Source organism: Amphichorda felina (genome assembly GCF_050947745.1).
Source record: "Amphichorda felina strain 45539 chromosome Unknown scaffold_9, whole genome shotgun sequence".
In the NCBI taxonomy this organism is placed as follows: Eukaryota; Fungi; Ascomycota; class Sordariomycetes; order Hypocreales; family Bionectriaceae; genus Amphichorda; species Amphichorda felina.
In genome coordinates this window covers 2,594,563-2,618,157 of record NW_028145041.1, presented here as the reverse complement: position 1 = coordinate 2,618,157, position 23,595 = coordinate 2,594,563, and the positions used below count along the sequence as shown (strand labels likewise).

Here is a 23,595-nt window from a genome sequence, read left to right as displayed (position 1 = left end):
CGTGGAATCAAAGTTCATTAGTTGGCCCTCCGGGCCCTGTTATATATCCTGTCGCTACCTCTACATAAATAACACTCGAGTGCACGCCATGCCCCCGTTTCTTCTCTTCCACCGGTGCCTGACTTCAAGTTTGATGCATTACTCTTATGCCTTGGATCCATATCCAACCCACGTAGAGTCACTCCTCAGCGCGTCTGAAGCCTTGGAGTCAAGCCTGGTAAGTATATCAAGCAATACAGTAAAGTCAGAGCGCGCCCGCGCCGCAAGTGGAGATGCTGGGTTCCGGTGGATGATAGCGAGAAGACTCGCGCCTATAAGACGGATCTTTTCTACCTACATGGCTGTCAGTCTATGCTGCCAGGTAGTCACGGTTAACTGTAAAGCTTACATATGGCTCCCCATTGACCTGTAGAGACCAGAACGGAGCCTCGTGCATCACCCTGAGCATATCGCGCGCAATCTCCGTCCGCCGAAGCTCAGCCTGCTCGACGCTGGTCCCAAAATAGGACATGTCGTCAAACTTTTGCGTGATTACCATGCGCAGACAGTGGAGTGAGACCTGCAGGTTTGCGCACTGGATAATGAACTGCTTGCCCTGTGCCTCCTCACGGCTGTCGTTGCTCGCCGCGGCGGCAAAGTTGTATGACTGAAGGTACGGAGGGAGATCGTCGAGACAGGTGATGAATTGGACGTAGAGACTGTCAAGGCGTTGCCGTTGATCTCCAGGTATGGGTGAATTGGTGAGATTACTGGTTCCCAAAACACTTCCCTGGGCGTCTTGCAATAGGCGAACTTCGAGGAGGAGATCTGAGGCGGCTTGCCAGAGGCGCAGGTTTGCGTTGAACCCATCAATGAAGCATCTTCTTCCTCCCTCTGACGAGGAACCTGGGGATGGTCCGACTGGTGCCTCATCCTCGATCCCCGTGGGATATGCTGTTGTGATGCCAGACTCGAATGAGAAGCGGTGGATAGTTATGGGCCGGTTGTTGAGGATAGCGGCCGACTTGTCGCCCATGTACACGATCCAAAATGCCCGTCTCCTGAGCTCCGCTTCAATGGGAAGCAGTCCCTCAAGGGACGACTCGTCATGAAGCTGCATGACCTGAGCCAGGCGTGTGGCCTCACCAAAGATGTGCCACGAGTACTTTGGTTTCCCCGCTGCGTGGATGCAGTTGGAGTGGAAGTACCGGATGGCAATCGAGTTTGCGTTGGGGGCCTCAAGGTCAGCTTCGAGGTAGCTGTTGAGGCAGTTCCGCGATGCACTAAGAAGTATTTCGCCAACGGCTTCACCTTCCGGGAAGAGGTCCTTGGGGAGGAGAAAGGCTGCTTCCGCACATACGGCCGTAATCAAGGTGAAGGTTGACTCGAGCCATGGGTCTGGCATGCTTCGGGTGCCAGAATACCATGAATCTGCCCCAGGGCCTGATGTTGCACTGCTAACCTCCAGGTCCAGGTTGGACGAGGCTCGCGACATGAAATAGGCCAGGTCATTCCGGAGGCTGGGCTCGTGGACGAGGGGAGTAAGTGGGTAGAGATACTGGAAGAAGAGATCAAAGCAGCGAGAAACTATGTGGCTGATCTCCAAGTTTGCGAGAGCCAGTGATCTGGATAAGCTCTGCCACCTCTGCAAGGCACCCGTCGATGCAGGCGGATCTGATGTAGCACTCCGCACCGTCTGTGGGGACAAGCCGTGTTCCACGGTGAGATTCGTTGGATCCCAGGACGATGGGGAGTTGGCGGGACTTCCAAAGGCCAATCCAGGAGCTACATTTCCTCGGGGGCTTGTGAACGCCAGTGAGGACCCATGGTTGTTAGGTGATAAGGCAGACAGATCCCCAGATGCGACGGCCTCATTATGCTTCCTGGTCTTTGGGCCGCGTCGTGCTAGAGGGAGGTAGAAGGTACACGGCTCAGCTGCTTCTCGGCATGGAGAGCAACGATCTCGGGGACTGCTAGCATTGCACTACGACGCCTCTCGGTATTAGACATGATGTGATGGTACAATGGGTTACCGGTGGACTGGGACCATGTGCCAAAGGCGATCTGGGGGGCTGAGACATGATGACATGCTCACCTTGGCTTTTCTCCGACGGCATCGGTCGCAGGCTCTGCTGTTGAGAGCCCGTCGCCGTGTCTGGGTCTGTGGAGGAGACGGTGAACGAGTGTCGTGACTGTCGTCGGCCATTTCGAGTGGTGGATGTGTGTGGAGAAACCAGCACAGTAATAGTCAGGGCTCAACTGGGGATATGGTGATCGGGGGCTGGCGGGGATTTATCATCGGTGAATCGGAGAAGCTGAAGGATTTGTCCGTTTCTCCGGCCAGGTCAAGATGCCCTGCCGTGGACTCCTGTGCTCCTCCATTACGAATGTGAATCGTGAGACCCACCAACCCCAAGCCACCGTCCACATGGCGTGCGGGGGCAATCAAGGAACCTGGAACTTGGAGCTTGGGGGATGGTATTTCGGCATCTTCAAGTGCCGGGAGGAGGGGAAACACCAGATTGCGCTGTTGGGAGTTGGGACAGGATGTTGGGTGAAAGCGTAGTCACGATGTAGTTGTCATCGGTCAGGGCGAGGGAAATGCACAATGAGGCCACAGTTATAGTCAAGGATGCAAAACTAAAAGAGAATAATAATCATACACAAAGCGCACATTCACGCCTCCGTAGAGCCGATCTGGAGGCCGATCTGTCGCCGAGAGACCCTGGCAGTTGGTACGTGGTAGTACCCTGCCCTAAGCCTGGACGGAAGCGTCCCGCGACTCCAACAAAGCGCAATTTAGGGTTGGCCTCAGGACCCTTGGCGCCCCAGATTTGGGACTGGGCATATGATTCTGGGGTATGGATACGTACTCTGTCCTGGGGATTCTCAGTCCTACCTCCGTCTCATGTGGAGAGACGGCCATCCCCAAGGCTCCAACTATATAAAGTGGCCGTGTTAAGCCGGTCGACGATATCCCCAAGACTTCTGGGGACCAAAGACAATATTTTACCCAACTTTCTTATTCATTAGCCATGAGGTTCTCCCACGGTACCATCCTCGCCTTCTTGGGCGCTGCTCTGGCTGCCCCTCAGCCGGGCTCGCTGAGAAATGATACACCATCGTGTCGATTCGCCCTCGAGTGGTCCCAGGATGAGATATTGGCCAAGACAGATGAGTTCATCTGGGACATGCTCTACTGGGAGGGCAAGTTCCACCAGGACGGCATTGCCTACAATCAAGCCAACGGTATGACCTACGATGGATCCCAGATTGACTGGGTCACGGGCGAGAAGACCAAGAAGCACATTTTCAGCGCGGCGAGCAAGGAGGTAAATATTGTCTACAAACCCAATTGTTAAAGCGTGAAATTAACTATAGACGCCGATACTAGGCCTTGCAAATCATGCTCTATGCCCGTGCCATTGACGGCTCCGCCGAGGCCGCACGGTTCTTGAGCCCCGACAAGCCCGACGACGCTCCTGGGCTGGTGTTTGATCTTATGCAGAAGAAGCTCGACACCTATCTTCGGTTCAATGAGACGTATCCAGGGTTTGGCGGTGCTCTGCCCTGGTTCACAGCCGATACCAAGGACATTGCTCCGAATGAGGGTTGGGACAACCGGGTGCCAGCCTTGGACAACGGGTAAGCGCCTTATGAGTGGTGGCGTCACGTACTATATAGTCTAACTTATGATCCCCCATCGCAGAGAGCTTTGGTGGGCTGTGTATGCGTATATCCAGGCGTTGCAGCAGGGGGGCACCACCGAGTTCATCCAGCAGGCCGATGCCTGGCAGAGCTGGCTCGACTGGATCGTCCCCAACATGGTCAAGATCTTCTACCGGGGAGACGGCGCCGTGTGCGCAGTGACAGCGATTGCAGACCAGACTCTCCCCGTCGACCACCCGGATCAGACCTACAAGTGCGAGGATGAGGGCCGTATCAACGACCCTTACGAGGGAGAGCTGGTGGCTTACTTCCTCCACCTGCTCGGTGACCTCTCCGACGACGAAAAGAAGGCCATTTGGGAAGTAAAGCGACCCCAGCTAGTGAGGGATGAGTACAAGATGGGCGGAGTTGGCCCCATCACTGTTGAGAGAGGTAGGTATCAGAATCAGAAGTACCTGCGTGGCTACTGTCGAGTCCTGGTTAACATATGTGCACAGGCTACTGGTTCAGCAGCCACGAACCCTGGAAAGTCCTGGAAATGCCCTTCTACGATGTTGACATTATCCGGTATGTTCCACTATGAGCCATGTTTGGATAATCCCGTCCGCTAACAAGAAGCCTTAACAGTCGGGTCTACGAAAACGCCGAGAGAGTCCGCACCTGCAACTCGGTCGTCACCGAGGTCCCTGGCCTCTTCGCATCCGTCAACAACGTCACGGACCCCGAGACAGACACAATCATCTCGTACATCTCCCCAGCAGGCATCCCATCCATCGCCAATCAGACGGAGCAGTACCACGATGTCATCACCCCGTACGGTGCCTGGCCGACCATTATGTTCGACAAGGCCGTCGGACTGGCTTGGTGGCACAACATGGTCTCGGGAAAGAAGATGCAGAGTGAGAAGAATTAGAATTTAACAGATGAGCTGGGAAGCGCTAACTCGGAGCAGATCCTTATGGGAGCACTGAATCAACGAGAGTCGATGGAGAGGGCGTCTCGGCTCTGCTGACGTGGGACAGCAAGGTCCTCACTGTTGTTTCCATCCTGGGGGGTGTGCAAGATCTTGTCAGGGACAAAATGAAGAAGGATGGCATCTACGATGAGTTCATTGACATTGCCGAGGTATGTCCATCCCTACCACCCGTGTCTTGGGAGACATCTAACCTGTCTACAGAGAGAATATTCTTTAGTCTTTAACAAGAAGCTCAAGGGAGAGAAGACGAAAATGTGCCTTCCGAGTATCCAGGTGCCGGATGCTGGACTGGAGGATTTCACATCTTGTAAGGAATAGACGAGTGTGGACCATGACGGGATCATATTGCCCAGGTTGAGTCCTCTCTGTTTATGCAATTATATAGACTATTTATTCTTAACTCCTATAGCTACGTATCTTAGCCTCCCTAGCCTAATACCTAGTAACACAGATGCTAGGGATATTATACTAGGTTTACCCTATCGAAACAGCCTCCGACGGTATGTAGACTTGGGTGCGAGGTATCGGTAAGGCTGCTGATTTTTGGGATCACCTGCATGCCGTCCTCATTTCGGTCTAGGCTCCCTCCTGCCGCCAATATTATGCATCCAAAAGGGGCTGTGCCTATGGGCAATTTTTGGTCCCGTTAGTTTACGCTTATAAGCCTCTGCCACATCCTGAAAAATCAATTACTATGTGAGCCATTACTCCTCTGCCTCCCGCCAGCCTCTGGATCCAGTGCTCATGTTCAACAACATCCAAGATGAGCCACCAATCCCGTAAAACACGAACCTGGGCCATTTTGATTGGAGTCGACTTTTACGGAAACGCAGCTAAACCTCTTCTTGTTGCCGTCTCTGATGCAAATCAGATTGAAGAATATCTCCTGGGCAATGGACTCGAGGCTCAGAACATATCAAAGCTGACGTCCAGCCCGCCGACGCAGCTTGAATCGAACACCCCTCGAGAAGAACAACGGTCCTGGCCGACATACCAGAACGTCATCGCTAACCTACAAAAGATCGAAGAGAGTGCCACTTCGGGCGACCTCGTCTATTTCCATTTCTCAGGCCATGGCACCCAGCCTAAAAGGAGCCACCTTCGCGTGGTTCACCTATGTCGACTACGATCCCAAGATAGGCATAGCGTATCCACCAAAGAGCATCGATATAGTAACCACACCATCAGACCATACCATCACACGCAAAGCCAGTCAGAATACCCAATTACTGAAGATTATTGTGGCAAGTTCTGCGGGATCATTCTCGTCACTATGTCTCCCTAAGCTTGGACCGTGAAGCTCTGTGAAGAGCCCTAAAGATGCATCTTGTGCCGTCCCCCAAATGCATGGGCCGTTGCTTCAGTGCTGACTTGCATCTTGATTCAAGCATTTCTTGTAGTTGACTGTATGTGACTGGCTAATACAAGTATCGAAGCGAGCGGAAACATTCGGGCAAATGGAAGGTCAGGACCCCCTGGCGTTTCCCATTGTCAGCTGTCAATTCTATCGCCGCTTCGAATGGTTGGCAGGCAGCAATGAGATTATAACCACGGCCACGGTAAAACCAGTTGTCTTTGACGACAGCATTCCGCTATGCTGTTGTTAGTTCGGTCATACCGCCCCTAGTAGCTCGGTTCCCTCCACCAACCATCCTCGTTTCGGCAGCGAATTCTGAAATCAGAACTGAGGCGAGATGCACCGCCAGAGTGACAGCAGTCCAGGACCACGAACAGAGCGATGGACCTTTCAACAAGCCTGTCGAGAATAGAGCCGAATTCAACGCTTCTTATGTCTTCACCTAAGGTACATAGGACCTCGTCAAAAGCTGTTGCCGTTTTTAGGTTCTTATATATGGTAGGAACCCGGTCGCCGTGGCCCGAGAAGCGAGTACAGAGAAAATCACCAGGCTGGACACATGTCTCCACGTTGGTGAGAGCTTGAATGAACCTGGATTTTGTCGGCCAGTTTTCAGAGTTCTTAGGTCGACTCGCATTAGGTGTAGCCATAAGGGTAATGCTGTTATCGGACAGAACTGAGAGGTATGATTCGAGAAAGAGACGAGTCTCTTGGACGTCGTTAGCGCATCCTCGCAAGTTCTTTTTAGAACCAGATTCTGAGTACTGGTCGATCCCAACCAGCACCGCCTATCAATTATTCCGCAGCATAGTTAGAGAAATGATGAGGGAAATGGCGCCAAAAGAGTTAGAATGCCCAATATGGTGTGTTCTTGTATCAGCACATCATATAGCGGACGAAAACATGTGAGTGTATATGCTCTCTAGGTCTAAATCTCAAGATCATGCTAAATCTAACCATGGTCTTTTCATATAGGATGGGGTGCACAGCCTGTCGCAACAAGGCTGTTCGTGCTTCTCACAGCTGAGCTGAAATGGGGCTGTGCAACTTGGCGTGTGAATGATATGCGGGTGGGTGGAAAAGTGAGGCGACAAAGTGAGGCGGGGGCGGGAAGAACATGGTGAGGGATATGCAACTCGGTGTGTGTGATGTGCAGTTTTATGGAAAGTGAGCCGGAGGGAGACAGGGAGGGAGAAGGAGAATGTGAGAAAATGGGAGGGCGGAGATATGCTCTTGGGAGGATAAGGTGTGACTTGCGGCAAAGATGGTTAGACCTGGTGGAAAAGGGCTCGAAAAAATGGTGGCAGACGCTCAGCAACCTAGTCGCCCCCTTCGATACCATGACGGCACACAGTCCCGGCCGTCTTAATTTGGATAAAGGTATTGCGGTTCAGATGTTAGCGGATAACATGGAACATCCAACCGTGGAGACCAAGGCCAGATATTCACCACCTTGGGTGGGACTGTAGGCTTCCACTATGGGCAAGATGATTCCATCGATGACTTGAAAAAGGCGATAGAATACGGGTACCAGGCTTATGATGTCTTGGATACTCTTGATGAGTGGTATCTTGAGTGCACAATCTTGAGTTCATCCATCCCTCTTGAACTACTATCATGTCACAAACGCCCTAAGCACCCTCGAAGAGGCCATTGCAGTTGCCGACAAAGGCATCAACTCGAACAAAATGACCATTTTATCAGCGCAACAGAAGGCAGCGGCTCTCTGCAATCATGGCGCCATGTTACATGAACGCGCTCATCGCTATCAGGGAATAGATCCGACTCGGTCGTCTGGCCATGTTGACAACGCCATTCAATGTGGCCAGCGAGCACTCCAATTGATGGAAGATGGCGACGAGCTTGAGTTCCATTTGCTTAGCATGCTGGGCGTCTGGTACTGTACCCAGATGAAGCTGATACAAAATTTGGAATCCGGCCACGAGGGGAGAAAGCTCCTTGATCGAGCCCTTGAATTGATGCCGCCTAGCCATCCAGACCGACTGAGAGATATGATCTGTGCTGCTAGCCTTCCGGCACTGGAAAAGCTTTGAATCTCATCTGCGACTTCTGCCACTCTGCGAACCACGGCGACGACGCAATCAGCAGGACGGCCATCATCTCTGGGGGCGTTTTTGCGCAAGATGTATGGGCAGAGGCGCGTGGGGACTCTGATGGCAGAATAGGAAGAATAGTGAGGATTGCAGCGGCGTTGAGCATCCCTAAAGGCCTGTAAATGTGCAGTAGTAAATCTCCAGTGCTGATATAAACAGAAATGGCATCATCGTACTGCTCGGCCCCTGCCGATCGTGATGCGCTCCAAGGATCTAGAGTCCCACAGGGATCATCGTTGCTCCTGTGACGATCTGTCGGGCGAGATCTTCAACACGCCTACCGCGATGGGCATGTCCCTCCCGGGTGGGATACGATATCCCCAGTTTTTCAAACGCGATGCATGATTATCGCTCCGTATGGCGATCCATGTGCCGGCTCAGCCTCGTAGGGCTGGGAACTGTGATACGGATGGGGCATGAATTACGAATTTACGGCAGTGGACTGGACGTGTGGCACTTGTGTGGTCCATTCATGGTCATGCAGACCCCTCAGCATCCAACGTCCACACATATCATGGTCACCATCGCTTCATTTACGAGACAGAACACAACAGACACAACAGGCACAATACAATACAGCTCAATGTGATAACTTGATCATGTATTTATTCATCAACCAACGCCGCCATACCGTGCACGTCGACTCGGCACAGCAGCATCGGTCCATCATTGGCTCATCATCAACTAACTACCTAGTAAATAGCAAATGCCCCCGGCCCAAGCCATACGAGTCAAAACTTAGGCAGTGTTGGAGGCCAGGGCCTTGAGCCTGGACAGGTCGCCGTTGAAGGTGTTGGAGTCGCCGCCCTGGGAGTAGGCGTCGTTGAACTGCCAGATAGTGTAGAAGCCCCAGCCGGCAGGGAGGGTCCCCACGGAGCTGGCGTAGCGGGCGACCCAGAGGGGGCTGCGGTCGGCAAACTGAGCACTGTTGCCGGTGCAGGTGGTCCACCAGCCTGTTCGTATACTGTCAGTGGTCTGGCCTCGGGGCGGTCGCGTTGCAGATCTGGGAGGAGGGGGGAAAGAGGGGGTCTTACTGGTGCTGGTGTAGATGACGGGCCAGCGGCTGGTCTTGGAGTGGTAGGTGGTGACAAAGTCCTCGATCCAGTTCACCATGGCGCTGGCAGAGAGGCCGTAGCAGGTGGCGCCGCTGGGGTTGTACTCCATGTCGAGGGCACCGGGGAGGGTGATGCCATCAGCAGACCAGCCGCCACCGTTGGCGGCAAAGTAGGTGGCCTGGGCGGCACCGGAGCTGGAGGCGGGCTGGGCAAAGTGGTAGGCGCCGCGGATGAAGCCGGCGTTGGTGGCACCGGTGTACTGGGAGCTGAACATGGGGCTCTTGTAGGTGGTGCCCTCGGTGGCCTTGATGTAGACGAAGCGGTCGCCGGCGGCGTAGGCCTTGGCGAAGTCAGTCGACGACTGCCATCCGGAGATGTCGAAGCCGGAGACAGCGGCCTGGGCCACGGAGGCGAGGCCGGCGAGGGCAGCAGCAAAGGAGAGGGTCTTCATGGTCAAGGATGGATGGGATGATGGGGGTTGGGTGGGATGATGGGTGAAGATTATGATTTGATTCGAGGGGACGGGACTTTGCTTAAATACACGTCCACGAGTAGTATATGACGAAGACGCTGCTGAAGCAATCGCGACAGCCGTGTCTGTCGGCCAGGAGATCCAGGGCGGCACCGGCACCGGCCGATGACAAGGGACATGGATGCATCATGATGCATGGAGGTGGTATGCTCTGTGGCGCTCCGCACCACGCCCAGATAGGCATGTTTGGAGTAGATCTGGCTGGGCGAAACGCCTCCACACGCAGCCAGACGGGGGCCAAACGGGGCCAGATGGGGGGCACAACCGAGATCCACGCCAAACCTGCGTCGGCGGCAGTGCGGGCAGGGCGGCCACGCGCCGAGACAGTTGAGCAGTTGCCGGTTTCAATGCACCAGTTCGAGGGCGCGCCTGAAGACATGCTCTGGGAGATACCGCCAGCCTAGGCATATCGAGCAGTTTGCCAAGATGCTGGAGAGCAGTCTAGACTCGTTCACCCCAGCTGCGTCGCGCATCTCCGTGTGAGCTGTAGCAATGCAGCTTCTCTGGTGCCGTTGTCCACATAGTACTGGTATATATGCTATGTCCTGTGCGAGCACTATCATGTAGGTCTAGGAGTCGCCCGGCACTCAAACATTCCGCCGCGGTAATAACACTCTGGAATATAAGCTCGCTTTGGGAGGATGGAAGGATGGCCAACGACTAGGCGCTACGGCATGACACAAGTAGCCATCCGGGAGAGATGGCCACGAGAGATGGCCAACACGGCCATGGGCCCCCCTGCCCAGGGAATATGCCGGCAGCCGCGCTTGGTAAACAGACGCGTATTATCAGATGTCCTGCATCCTACCTAGTATCTACAGATACTACTAGTACTACTACCTACCAGTACTATGTAGATTTGAAGACTGGGCTTGGCGATAACAGCATCTCAACTTCTCCGCTCGGCAGTTCAGGGACTTCAGGGACTTCAGGGACTCTAGCATGTGCTGGTGGGTGTGCAGCACGTCAAGGTTCAAGCACGGCGGCTCCTGTTTGATAAAGCCTAGATGGAGGGACATCTAAATACATCTCAACAACACCACATGGTCCAGGCACCAGGGACGCAATCGTTGTCCAAGGCGTGGGCCATCTGGGCCATCTGGATGGCTGGCGGCTGCACCTCGCAAAGTGGAGCATCTTGTTGAAACCCCCCGCTATCGCTGCATTCACCATTCACCACCACCTCCTTAATTCGGGAGCTGCCGTGATGATCCAGGGTTGTGGAGGAGACCCCATTATTATTACACCTTGACCCTTCTCCATTCCCCATTCTCGGACCAAGATTGGTGCGACGTGTGGCCGATACATCCATAGTACGGATACTATGCGACGGGCCCAAACAAATCGTCGGCTCATTCCGTTGGCCCGGCCTCCCAGGCTGTTGTCTGTCGATGGGTTCGAGTTTCAAGCTGTTAAAGAGGTTGTGCCCTGGGTCCGATGAACCCACCAGGTCGCCGACCGGATGAACGGCATGGCCAATTGGTCATGCGAATACTCCTAGTAGTAGCCTATGCGCAATATACTATGTGTTAGCCGCCCGTCTCAGCCTCCGCCTCATACCCGGCCCCGTCGACAACTACATAGTACATAGCACCTAGGCTATAGTCCATAATGCCTATCTCGACCCTCGTCTTCCCCTCATCTTGGCCGGGCACCACAAGCCTGAGGCCCCCAAAGTCCCTTGCAGAATCTCCCAGGGACACCTGGAGGCTAACCGGCCTTGTCTCCTCTGCGTGTCCCAAACGAGAAGGCCGTATGATTCGCTTGGAGTTTCGGGATCTTGGCCACAGCGACATTATGCAAGCCACGCCAGTGACGCCAGTGACGCCACTGCCGGGCTCCTGTGATGCAAGTCAGTGTTGGCCAATGCCGATAATGCCGCTACCCTGGGTCAATGACGGCCATTCGCAAAGGAATACGCCCTTTGCCATCAGGAAGTAGAGCTGGGCTGTGGAGAACGAGAACCGAGTTTTGACATTGTGCTCTGCTCCGAGTAAATCCCATATTCAGATGTTGTGCAGTATTATTAATACGGGTATTCGTACTCTGCACTCCGTACCGCGATTGGAATTCCTCACCCAGGGGCGAAGGACATTTCACGGGAAGCAAATTGGCATATGCAGATGCCGCCAACTGCAACAAATAATACACAAAAACAGTCCGCGCCCTAAGATATGAGCCGAAAGGGGACTGCTATTATCGGATTTCTGATACGCCGGATCCTTCATGGGGAAACCGTCCGTCCGGAGGACCGGAGGCACGGAGCGAGACACGGGGCAAGACACGGGCAATCCGGGCCCGGGCAGCGGGACAAAACCCCCCGACAGCTGCCCCGAGGACGTATGGCACAGATGGCTGAGACCACTTGGGGCGACATTAATCATCGGGTATTAATCATATCAAGTGACTTGCTCCGCCGTTGGTCTTTTCAATTCTTGATGTCCCGACTTGTGCATTGACAGTACTGGGAGCTGTGAAAAACAGGCAGATACAATACAGATTGACCGGGACTCAACTTCACAATGGCACCCCATGCAGAGGCCCCAGGAGGTGGTGATTCGCCCGCTTCAACACTCCTTGGCCAAACCAACCAAGCCCAGCATACCACTATGGGATCATCCTCACCCAGCAATGCACCGTCCGTCCCCCTGCGGACCCAGCTGGCCGGGCTCTACGAGGACAACATCACCGCCAAGATCCTCCGAGCCGCCATCAACGGCCTCGCCCAGAACGACCCTCCCACGGCCTACCCAGAGTACGTCCCCCAGACCGGCCCCGAAGCCGGCACCTACATCCTCCGCGAGGCCGACTTCTGGACATGCGGCTTCTTCCCCGGCAGCATCCACTCCCTCGCCGAGCGCCTCATCCGCTTCCCCCATGCCGTGCCCTGCCACCACCAGGACAAGGCCGTCCTGCTCGACAGGCTCCTCTCCCTGGGCTCCTCCTGGGCCGGCCCCATCCACGCCACGGCCCGCCGCACCGACACCCACGACATGTCCTTCATGGTCCAGCCGTCCATGCGCGTGCGCTGGGAGACGCTCCACGACCGCCTCGCCCTCGACGCCATCGTCACGGCCGCGCGCTCCCTGCACACGCGCTACAGCCACACCGTGGGCGCCATCCGCTCGTGGGACGTGCTCTCGCAGCAGGGCGTCAGCATCACCAGCCCCACCGAGGACTTCCTCGTCATCATCGACTCCATGTGCAACCTCGATCTGCTGTACTATGCGGCCGCGCAGACGGGCGACGGAACACTCGCCGACGCGGCGACTGTCCACGCCAAGACGCTCATCAGGACGCACCTCCGTCCGGAGCTGGATCCCCGGGTTGCTGGCGGCAGCAGCAGCAGCAGCAGCGGAAAAACACTCTTCAGCTCGATCCACGTCGTCAACTTTGACCCCAGGACCGGCAGTGTCAAGGAGCGGCGCACGGGGCAGGGATACCACGCGACGTCGACGTGGGCGCGGGGCCAGGCGTGGGGGATCATGGGGTACGCGCAGACATATCTCTGGACGACCGACACCGAGTTCCTGGACACGGCCGTGGCGCTGGCCGAGTACTTTATCCTGAGGCTGGAGACGTCCCCCGCGTGTGTCGAGGTGCGTGTCCCTGGGGAGGACGGGAGGACGAGAGGGAGGTATGTGCCCCTGTGGGACTTTGACGCGCCAATCCTGGATGAGACAGATCCGCTGAGGGATTCGTCGGCGGGAGTCATTGCTGCCAACGGGATGCTTGTCCTGTCGCAGGCCCTGGCTGGGGCAGGTCGGCCCGAGGAGGGCGACAGGTTCCGGGGCATGGCCATCACCATTGTCAAGGACATCTTGGACTATTCCCTGGCGGGGGAGAAGGCGAGGACGGTTATCCTGGATGGGGGTGAGGTGTCCGTCGAGGATGAGAATGGGAGCCGCTTCGATGCCATCCTCAAGAATGCGACGGCCAACTACAACGCCAAGGACCACAAGCGGTACTGGAACCACGGGCTGGTGTACGGGGACTACTATCTCATCGAGTTTGGCAATAGGCTGCTCAAGATGGGGCTTGTATAGGAGCCTATATAGACGATACGGTATTAATACATCTGAACAATACCCTGGATCAAACTTGGCCATCCCCGTTGGATGCCCATGGCAACCCGCTCCCGCCCATCTCCGGGGCTGTGAATATCATGTCATCCAGGCTGATGATTCTGTCCATGGCCATAAAGTCCTCGTCCATCAGCATGTGTGAGATCGCCGAGAGCTTGTCGGGGTGGATGTCGGCCCCTGGCGTGAGCCCTGGCTGTTGTTGGATCAGGTCTGGCACTGGCACATTGCCGTCGGCCCCTTGGCTCTCACAGCCGACATGCTCAGACAAGTGCTGACCCCTCATGTCGCCCTGCTGCGCAACCGGGAAGAAGGGACTCGAGGGTGCCCCCTGGACCATGCCAGTCGAGTACCCCAAGACGTCGATGGAAAACTGCGCATCCGACTCGCACTGCGAGTGAAGCAGCCTCAGCTGCTCCGCGTACTTCCCCGCCAGTGACTGTGACGCCCTGTGTGTGAGAACAGGTCCCGCCCAGCGCCTGGCCATCTCATCCAGGGCCTCGATGAGGATCCAGAACTCGGGGGCGAGATCTGTCCTGTAGTGGCGCCAGTGGACTAGAAATTGTCAGAGACGAGCTTGAGAGATTTCAATGTTTATTAAGAAAAAAATAAAATCGGAGCACTCACTGAGAAGCACCCTCGCGCTGATAAAGACGCAAAAGGCGTACTGGTTCGTGACAGGACTGTACGCGGGCGTGTACTTGAGGTACTTTTGCGTGATGGTGGTGGTCTCGACGGCGGCAACCTGGCACGTCTCGGCGCTGCAGAAGCTGGGAAGCTTGAAGCTCCCCGACCAGAGGGGGTCCGGGTAGGCTATGCGCTGGTGGAGGAGGATCATGGAGGTGTTGTGGGTGACGTGGGCGAGGGTGAGGTTGGGGTCCATGTTGATGAGGGCGGGCTGGCGCGAGATGTTGGAGTCGCGCCAGCGCTGGGGGAGGAACATCTTCCAGTGGACGAGGCGGAGGTCGAGCTCCTTGAACCGCGTCAGCCAGTCGCTGACCTGCTGCCTGTCGTGGAAGTCGATGCGCTGCTGGAGGAAGTAGGTCGTGGTCCTGCTGAGGGACTCGGTCGCCTCGATGCGGTAGGCAAAGGCCCCGACGGTGGTCATGTCGACCGTGCTGGACCTCGCCTGGACACCTGGCCTGGCTGGTGTAGCGGATGGCGCATCCTGCGTCTGCTCTGGGCTGGGATACGCAGGCATAAAGGCGATCGAGTTTCCAATCTTGGCCACAGACCGGTCCCAGATGCCAAAGTAGGGCGTTGTCACAGCCTCTTCCTTGTGCCACAGCCCTCCATCTGCAGGGAGTCTGCGCTGGACGTCGTCGGATGTGAGGCTGGTGTTCCAGCTAAAGATGGTGGTGTTAGCATTTATGTATCCTCATACAGAAACGAGCAGCGAATTACCCCGTCGTCACCGAGCAGAACCTGTCGAGGCAGAAGATGTTCCAAAAGACTCGCCGTCGCTGCTCCTCCTCGGTCCAGTCTTTTGGGCCTGGGATGGTCGGAAGAGGCTTCAGCAGAGGCTCGCTGCCGTGAGGATCCGACTCGACGCTGAGCTGCAGATATTCCACCGTCCGAGTCAGAGAGCCGATGATGGACCATGCCTTGGAGGCCTCCCCGTTCCCAATCTGCCATGATTAGACCACCATCCCTAGGTACTTGGAGTGCTCACTCACATCGTCAAACGCAACAATAATCAGGGCCTGTAGATTCTCGACAGACAGACCATCCATGGACGTCAGCACCACAAATCTCCGCGATCGCGCTGCCCACCGCTCCATGTGCTCTGCCGTCATCCTGGTCTCGTCATTATTACTACTGACAAAGCGGACTGCCGAGACAACCATGGCATGTAGGATGACAACAAGCTGCGGGAGCTGGTCCTGCTCCTGGATGCGGCACCGGAACTGCGTCTCGTGGAGGATGGGGATCCAGGGCTGGATCACGTCAAAGTAGATGTTGATAATGTCCTCCAGCACGTCAGCAGGCGGCAGACTCGTCGTGGAGCTGTCCAGGTTTTCCTCGAGCGGGAGCAACAGGTCGACATTGGGGTTTCCACAGCTGTCCACCCGCCGTCGCTTCCTCGCCAGATTTGCGTGTGAGGTGCTGTCGCGTCTTTGGCCGGTGTGCCTGCTTGACGCTTGCGAGGTCGAGGGCGATGCGGTGGCATGTATGGGAGTCTCGACAGAAAGGGGCTGCCATGTCGGCTTTGGCATCGAGTTGAGCTTCTGAATCTCGGCGGCGAGCATCGACAAGATTTCCACCACATTTTGCGATCCGGAGACTGGACTGGAACTATTGGCGTGCGCATGATGGCAGCAGCTCGGTTCTTGCGTCTTTTCCAGGAGTGCATTCTCCAGTGCCTCTGCAATAGGCGATTAGTACATAGACATACCTCGCTGGGAGAGAGTGGACTCACCAACACGTCGGCTCAGGCTGCCCACTGCGCCGGCCTTGATCCCGGGCTTGTTCTTCTTGGCATCATAAACACAAGGTGAATCTGGCAAAGGCATGAGCTCCACCAGCCAACATACAGTCCATCGTGAGAAAATCACCTAGACGCCTGCAATGGGAGCAGATGGGTTTCTCTCTGGAGCAGCGCAGCTTTCGGCGTCGACAGCCTTGGCACGAGGGAGAGTCGGGCTCTGTGGGCTGCTGGTCCGTAGTCGGCTCCGTGCCCACATTGGGCGTCTCGCTCATATCGTGATCCATTGTTTCTTGACAATGTCAGAGTCGATTAGATCGGGCAGCGTACCAACCCACGGCCGGCGATTGACGCGGAGGCTTTTGGGCGGGGATATGCTGCTCAAATAAATGCATGGCAGAGGCTTCTCCATCATGCTGGACCTGTTGGGGTCGTTGGGGTCTGGGGTCTGGGGTCTGGGGTACAGGGAGTCACATGCGGGGAACGACAATAAGTATGACCGGAGTCGTTTCCCCCGATGCCCGTGGGTGGATTCCTCCCTTACCGCTCCAGTCTTATTTACTCGCGCCAGTCTGTGTATCAATAGGTATCCTCAGTCGACTGATCGGCTCGGCATCTCAAAGAACCGTACCAGACAGCTGATCTGAAATAAGGCCACGGGACAATAAGAACCAGGTTCTTCGTCCCTAACTCCCTGCCAGTGGCCACCACACGGCACCCAACCGCAGTTGGCGATTCCCACCACGCACGTAACAAGTACCACAAGATGCCCCCCTTACCTGGCTTCTCCGACAACCCCTTCCGGAGCCGCTCCGATCTCATCCGGGCGACCCTCGCTCTCCTCCGGCCCCTCGGCCCACATTTCTCGGCTGGCAAAGGCCGGATCCGCATCCCCTCCTCCACGGCTGCGCACTTTGATGAGACGGCTGCCCAGCTGGAAGGCTTTGCGAGGCCGCTCTGGGCTGTCGGGGCCCTGCTCCTCGGCCGGGACCTGGGCACAGATGACCAGCTGACCGCCGAGATCGACGACGTCGTCCAGCCATGGATAGACGGCTTCGTCACGGGGACGGACCCCGATCACCCAGACTACTGGGGCACCATGGACGACATTGACCAGCGCATGGTCGAGGCAGAAATCATAGCCTTCGCCCTGTTGGCGGCACCGCACCGCATCCTCGGACATGTCGACCAGAGGGCCAAGACAAACATTGCCAGCTGGCTGCGCAGCCTCAACTGCAAACCCATGCCCAACAACAACTGGCGCTGGTTCCGTGTATTCGCCAACATTGCTCTGGTCAAGGCCCTGGGTGAGCCGCTGGACAGTGTGGAGAGCCAAATCTCGGCTGACCTGGACCTACTCGACTCCTTCTACCGCCTCGACGGATGGTCTGCCGACGGCCCATGGCTGACGCCAGAGCAGGCCGAAGCAGAGTTCCAGGCGTGTGAGGATACGGGAAGGCGGGACGCCATCGGTGTTGGACGGCAGGCCGACTACTACTCTGGGAGCTTTGCCATCCAGTTCAGCCAGCTCCTCTACGTGCGGTTCGCATCCGACTTGGATCCAGAGAGAGCCGAGAGGTATCGGCAGAGGGCACGCGACTTTGGAGCCGATTTTTGGCTGTACTTTGACACATCCGGTATGAAGCTGCATGAAAACACGTGAAAAGAAGGGGTAATAGAACCCTGCTGACAGACCAGGGGCTGCCATACCATTCGGGCGTTCTCTGACGTACCGCTTTGCCTGCGGTGGTTTCTTTGCAGCACTCGCCATTGCCGACGTGCCTGGCATGAAGGGGCCACTGAAAAAGCCCGGGGCCATCAAGGGATTCCTCCTGCGACACATGAGGTGGTGGGCATCTCACTCAGACGATATCTTCTACCCCGACGGGACTCTCAACATCGGCTGGCTTTACCCGTGCGTGCCTCTTCCAAGAGAAACATGGTCGTCCACTGCTGACCTGTAAATGTTAGGAACATGTACATGAGCGAGGACTACAACTCACCACAGTCCCCCTACTGGTGTCTCAAGACCCTCATCGTTGCTGGCCTAGCCGCGGACAGCAGCTTCTGGAGCGCCAAGGAGGAACCCTACCCAGAGTTGGACCCCTCCAGCGCCGTCATTCCCGCGCCAGAGCAGATACTGTGCAACCACCCCAGGGGGAACCACCACTTCATGCTGTCTCCCGGCCAGTTCGTCGGCTGGCCGATGAAGGCCACCCAGGCCAAGTACTGCAAGTTTGCCTACTCGTCCGCCTTTGCATTCTCGGTCCCCACGGGACCCCTGATACAGCAGATCGCCCCGGATAACACCCTGGCCCTGAGCCGGGATGGGAGAGAGACGTGGGCCGTCAAGTGGAAGTGCGAGTCAGTCCGTTTCCTGCCAGTCGAGGTCCCAGGGGCATCGCCCGTCACCGCGGCGAGTGTCAGCTGGTATCCCTGGGGTGACAAGTCCGTGTCTGTCCGTACGACTCTCATACCGCCCTCGGACCCTTGGCCGGACTGGCACGTCCGCATACACCGCATCCAAATCCACGAGCCCCTGCGCACGCTACACACTACAGAGGGAGGGTTTGCGATCTCCGGCCGGCGAACGTCTGACGGCAGAAATCTTCCAAGCATCAGCGAGTTGCCCGAGGATGCGGAGCTGGGATGCGAGGCGGTCATCGAATCGGGAACCTCGACACTCGTCTTATCCGCAGCTGGAGCCAGCGGCGTCGTTGGCGAGAGTCTCTGGGAGAACCTCAAAGTCAAGGCCGAGTCATGTGCGCTTAAACCGGACTCGAACACCAATCTCGCATGCCAGCGGACGTTGATACCAGTTGTGGAGCACGGCATGGGAGGCGGTATCGAGGCTGGCAAGGAGGTGATATTGATAGGATACTACTTTTCCATATCAACTGCTGCCAATGGGGGTTCAAGAGACAGGGGCAAGTCTTTGAAGAGGCGGTGGCTGGACCGACCGAGCATCTCCCTAGATGGCTCTCACTTCAAGCTCTTTGCCAGGCCACAGTCAACGTAGTCATCTCTAATCCCAAGCCTGCCATCTCACGCAGCTCTGCGCCCATATGCTATTGAGCACTGCTCCCTGTCTCCATGCCAGCTTCAAGTAAGATACTCACGAAATTCTGAAGCACCGAGTATGTCTGAGAATATCCACCCAGCTACGTCCACCCCATTTCTCTGGAAACGCAATCTCGGATTTAGACTCCTGTTGTCCGAAATACCACGCCCTTTGGCACCGCACCTCCAGCCCAGCACGTAATCTTGAGCCTAGGGGGTCTGTCTCATCGATTGGACGATCAGACACGATGCTGCGGAGTTAAGGCGGATGGCCTCTACCGGAGTAGTGGGTCCGTCCGGGGATAGCCTCCCTGTCCCGGTAGTCCCGGGTCCCAACCGACGGGAGGCGGAGGCACCAAGTTGAAGTTGTATTTGTAATTCAGCACATTCAATCCCTCTCCCCGCTCTTTCAGACCCCCTTCCAGATCCCCTAGCCACGGGCCCAGCAGTCAACACGTACATCTCGTATTAATGCTTCAGCTGGGACATCCTATTTTCAGCCCTGCCATACCTGGACCGCTGTACTGTGTTTGTCATCTCCGTTTCCCTCTCCAATCTATCTCAAGATGAGTGACTGCTGCCTCAAAGGCTTCCGGTGGGACGCCCAGCCCAAGGGTCGCGACGAAAAGCTCGCCGGCCGTGACTGCTACGTCACAGGATCAAACCCGAACGTGGCCATCATGATCCTCCATGACCTCTTTGGGTGGACTTTTGGCAATACCCGCGTCTTGGCCGACCAGTATGCTGAAGAGGTTGGCGCTACAGTCTACATCCCTGACATGTGAGATTGCCTGTCTCCAAAACCCACCTTTGGATGCATTCAAGAAGACTAACACCTCCAGCTTTGGCGGCGAGGTGATACCCGCCGAGGTCGTCCTAGACCACAGCCGCTGGGGTGAGATCGACCTCCCCTCATTCCTCGGCCGCAACACCAAGGCCATCCGGGGTCCCGAGATCATCGAGTGCGCTCAGGTCCTCCGCTCGCAGTACAAGCGTACGGGTGTCATCGGCTTCTGCTTTGGCGGCTGGGGTGCCTTCCGCCTTGGTGACAAAAGCAACCCTCTCGTTGACTGTGTTGCCGCGGTGCATCCGACGAAGCTAGAGAAGACGGAGATCGAGAGCATCGGCGTCCCTGTGCAGATCATGGCTCCGGAGAAGGACCCCATGTTCACTGAGGAGCTCAAAGCGTTCAGCAACCAGGTCATCCCCACGCTGGGTGTCGCGTACGACTACCAGTACTTCCCAGGGCTGGAGCATGGGTTTTCCTTGCGGGGGAATCCCAAAATTCCGGGCGAGAGAGCGGGTATGGAGAGAGCTAAGAATGCGGCTGTGCTATGGTTCCGCCAGTGGTTGAGGTAAAACCCATAGTGGTCGGCGAATTAGTATATACCTCAAAACTAGAGAATAGCAAGTATTCGCTTGGTTCCGCTTTGTGTTTATAAAGGTAGCAAAAAAAGCCCAATGCCTTGTTGAATAACCGGCACCACTGGAGAGATCTGTCTGCTTGGTAGATCTCAACCCGAAGCCCATGGAGCTGAGTGTGACTCTCCATCTTGCCCTACCCCATCAAATTAGGCGCATCAAAGTCGATCGGCATGGCCTCCAGCTGAGATAGGAACGGTAGGAAAGGCCACGAAGAGGCTCGACCGTAATCTCCGAGCCCAAAATGTTCGTCCAAATCTTCCAGGGGGTCCACGTCCAAACCTGACTGTGGGTGCATGGAAAATTCCCTAGGTAGCTCGTCTGTCGGACCATTTAGCGAGTGAATGGCGCTCGTCCTTTCTCGCTGATTATCCTGTGCACCCAGTTCAGTGCGAGAGCCCTGTAACGATGAGTTACATCCCTGAGGCGGTGGATATCTCGTATTCCCAAGTGGGTGGCCGTGATTCTGTTCGTGGGTGGATATAGTCAGTTAGACTGTCAAACTCAAACCTGCTTCGTTCCACAACTCACCCTTTGACGGTTAGATGTCGGTACTAGACTCTTTGCGTATTCCCGCAGGAGAAGTAGAGATTTGCGGCTGGTGCTGCTGAGCTCCGTGTACCGGGAGAGGCCCTCAAGACACATATCCAGACTCGCTGGCAGCGACTCCTCCAGCGCACGGCCGTCGCCAAAGTTGCAAAGCTGTCCGATCAATATTGTACTCGCGCAGCTGTGCAGGTCTATTCATAGTAAGCAAAACCATAGCATTGGCAATCTGGGTGCTAGAAGACCTACGGCTGACGTTGTACCACCAGGCCAGAAAGTTCTGCGAACGTATCTCACCATCCAGGAACACAACCAGATCCTGTGCGCACTGGACACACTGCATGGCCACATTGCAGAGCACCACATCCTCAAGTCGGGATTCCCTTTGCCTTCCGCCAGTCCCCGACTTGGCCTCCTGTTGCCTCTCAAAGAGCTGGTCTAGGGCCGGACGCAAGATCAGCATCCGGACATGTAGGAACCTGAGATGCAGCCGCTCTGCCTGGATAGGAAGATCGGCACGGGGTATTTGGAGCCCATCGGGCGTGAGGGCATCCGTCGTATCCAAGTCGGTGGAATTCGGGTTATATCGGAGATGTGCAGGTAGCTGGTCCCGCCACTCCATGATCATGTTGTCCAGGTCCAACAAGGTCCTTATATTAGATGGACCCCCTGATGATGTATTGCAATCGTTGACGGGTGTGATGGGCTCATGTAGCTCCTCTCGGTCTAGTAGCTCATCGAGTATATCGTATAGCTTTGCCGTCTGGATGAACGAGTCCATGAGACTGGGCAGGCCATTAGGCTGCGCGTTCCACTTGCCCGGCTCATCGCTCAGACGATCATCGTCAGTCGAGTCGGGAAGTCTAGGACTCCTACCCCCAATAGGGCCCATCAGTTTCCGTCCAAAAGACATGGAGACCTCCCTGTAGATATTAGCCCCGAAGCAACAGAAACAGAATAGGACCGCCTACCGTTCCAATATGACACACCCATACCACACACGACTACGCATCTCGTACTCCAGCTGGGTCGGGCGTGATAGCACAAGCCCCCTCTTGCGAGCCTCGGCCAGGCTCAGGTGCAGCCCCATATTCTGGGCAAGACGGATCGTCACCCCGGTGATGTTCCAGCACTTGGAGAACCTCTCGGTCCCCTGCAGGTAGAAACCCATGATGAGGCCCAGTTGGACCAGCTCAAGCCCCACCTCGTCGTCGAGAATGTCCAGGAAGTCGAGGCCCTGGGCCTTGCGGAAGAAGGCATCCGCCTGCGCGGCATTCTCTTCTGGGGGTCCGGACCTGAGTAGGGTGGCCAGTGCAAAGATGGCCTGCAGCATGGCCGCGAGGAGTTTGCACCGGTTCTTCTTCCTACATAGGCCCGAGCACTGCGCTGGTGCGGCGCCAGAACCTGACTCCCACAGAAACCGGTACTGCTCGCGAAAGGAGCGCTGGTGCAGGATGGGGTAGATGCGCTGGACGCGGGAGAAGTAGGTGTCGATAAGGCCGTCGGCGACCCTGCGCAGTGGCAGAGACCACTTTATGGTGCTGAGGACGCGTTCGCAGGTGCAGTTGGTTGCTAGAGGGTGGCGGGAGATGGCCGATGTCGAGCGGGGGCTCGGCAGGGTGTTGCTTTGCTGGCTGACAGCTCGAGATATTGGCCTCATCAGCTTCTCGAAGCTCCGTGGCTCGGGATAGCCTGGGCGGCACAACTCTGGCGGTGACGGCAGCGTATTTGTCGCTGTCTGCTGATGGTTCCGCTGAGAATTCTCCCCATAGTTCTGATCATGGCTCTGCTGATGGTTGGACAGTCTAGGCTCGCTTCGCCTCGCTCTGCTCCCTGAAACCGACGACGGGCTGGCCTGGGTGGAAGCACGAGGGACAACATTCCCATTTCGCGCAGTTGGCCCCCCAGACGATGCTTCCTCGGCGGCTTCGGCAGCCTCAAGCTCCTCCAAACGGCTCCGCAGCGACTGTATGGTGCTGCTCTGCCAGGCCCTGGCCTCAACTTCTGACGAGTAGACGCAGGTTGACCTGCGCCTGGTGCAACCGCCACACGCGGGTATAACACCATCACAGCGTCTCTTGCGCACACGACACTCATCACAAGCTAGGGCGGCACGCTTGCGCACCGCCTTTCTCCTGCTCCCTGGGCCCTGGTCACTACTGTCGTCGGCAGCGCGGGGGCGCTTTGTGCTGGTGGGCTCGACGGCGGCTGGCTGGTCGTCACCGGCCATGGCGGGGTATGTGTCACCGTGGGTGAGATACTGAAAAGAGTCTCATCTGAATACCCGGCGTGTTGTGGATGGCGCTCTAGATAGGTGAGCGTTGAGTCTCTCAGAACCTGGACGAAGGGTTTCGAGTGGGCGTATGCAAGTGGGAGTG

The 23,595-nt window shown here is 56.4% G+C and overlaps 8 protein-coding genes across 8 annotated transcripts; 4 read left to right on the top strand and 4 right to left on the bottom strand.

Annotated features, from left to right (window-relative positions):
* Positions 1-349: 349 nt before the first annotated feature.
* Positions 350-1,384, bottom strand: ACO1O0_009399 (fungal specific transcription factor domain-containing protein; the record flags this gene model as incomplete). The annotated part of the gene is made up of 1 exon (XM_083198748.1): positions 350-1,384. One exon carries the CDS (start codon positions 1,382-1,384, stop codon positions 350-352), a length of 1,035 nt encoding a protein of 344 aa, XP_083046483.1.
* A 1,630-nt stretch (positions 1,385-3,014) lies between these two features.
* ACO1O0_009398 (uncharacterized protein) lies at positions 3,015-4,942 on the top strand (the record flags this gene model as incomplete). Its single annotated transcript, XM_083198747.1, has 7 exons — positions 3,015-3,311; positions 3,374-3,624; positions 3,689-4,080; positions 4,146-4,215; positions 4,276-4,547; positions 4,601-4,773; positions 4,826-4,942. 7 exons carry the CDS (start codon positions 3,015-3,017, stop codon positions 4,940-4,942), a joined length of 1,572 nt encoding a protein of 523 aa, XP_083046482.1.
* Positions 4,943-8,833: 3,891 nt separating this feature from the next.
* On the bottom strand, positions 8,834-9,601 carry ACO1O0_009397 (lysozyme; the record flags this gene model as incomplete). The annotated part of the gene is made up of 1 exon (XM_083198746.1): positions 8,834-9,601. The coding sequence occupies one exon, from the start codon at positions 9,599-9,601 to the stop codon at positions 8,834-8,836; it is 768 nt and encodes a 255-aa protein (XP_083046481.1).
* Positions 9,602-12,291: 2,690 nt separating this feature from the next.
* Positions 12,292-13,728, top strand: ACO1O0_009396 (Six-hairpin glycosidase-like protein; the record flags this gene model as incomplete). The annotated part of the gene is made up of 1 exon (XM_083198745.1): positions 12,292-13,728. One exon carries the CDS (start codon positions 12,292-12,294, stop codon positions 13,726-13,728), a length of 1,437 nt encoding a protein of 478 aa, XP_083046480.1.
* A 49-nt stretch (positions 13,729-13,777) lies between these two features.
* Positions 13,778-16,305, bottom strand: ACO1O0_009395 (fungal specific transcription factor domain-containing protein; the record flags this gene model as incomplete). Its single annotated transcript, XM_083198744.1, has 6 exons — positions 13,778-14,319; positions 14,392-15,110; positions 15,169-15,392; positions 15,441-16,129; positions 16,184-16,264; positions 16,299-16,305. The coding sequence occupies 6 exons, from the start codon at positions 16,303-16,305 to the stop codon at positions 13,778-13,780; spliced, it is 2,262 nt and encodes a 753-aa protein (XP_083046479.1).
* A 650-nt stretch (positions 16,306-16,955) lies between these two features.
* Positions 16,956-19,208, top strand: ACO1O0_009394 (DUF2264 domain-containing protein; the record flags this gene model as incomplete). The annotated part of the gene is made up of 3 exons (XM_083198743.1): positions 16,956-17,767; positions 17,883-18,104; positions 18,161-19,208. The coding sequence occupies 3 exons, from the start codon at positions 16,956-16,958 to the stop codon at positions 19,206-19,208; spliced, it is 2,082 nt and encodes a 693-aa protein (XP_083046478.1).
* Positions 19,209-19,815: 607 nt separating this feature from the next.
* On the top strand, positions 19,816-20,608 carry ACO1O0_009393 (putative endo-1,3-1,4-beta-D-glucanase; the record flags this gene model as incomplete). Its single annotated transcript, XM_083198742.1, has 2 exons — positions 19,816-20,030; positions 20,092-20,608. 2 exons carry the CDS (start codon positions 19,816-19,818, stop codon positions 20,606-20,608), a joined length of 732 nt encoding a protein of 243 aa, XP_083046477.1.
* Positions 20,609-20,807: 199 nt separating this feature from the next.
* On the bottom strand, positions 20,808-23,447 carry ACO1O0_009392 (uncharacterized protein; the record flags this gene model as incomplete). Its single annotated transcript, XM_083198741.1, has 5 exons — positions 20,808-21,071; positions 21,203-21,373; positions 21,474-22,080; positions 22,189-23,244; positions 23,269-23,447. 5 exons carry the CDS (start codon positions 23,445-23,447, stop codon positions 20,808-20,810), a joined length of 2,277 nt encoding a protein of 758 aa, XP_083046476.1.
* Positions 23,448-23,595: the final 148 nt, after the last annotated feature.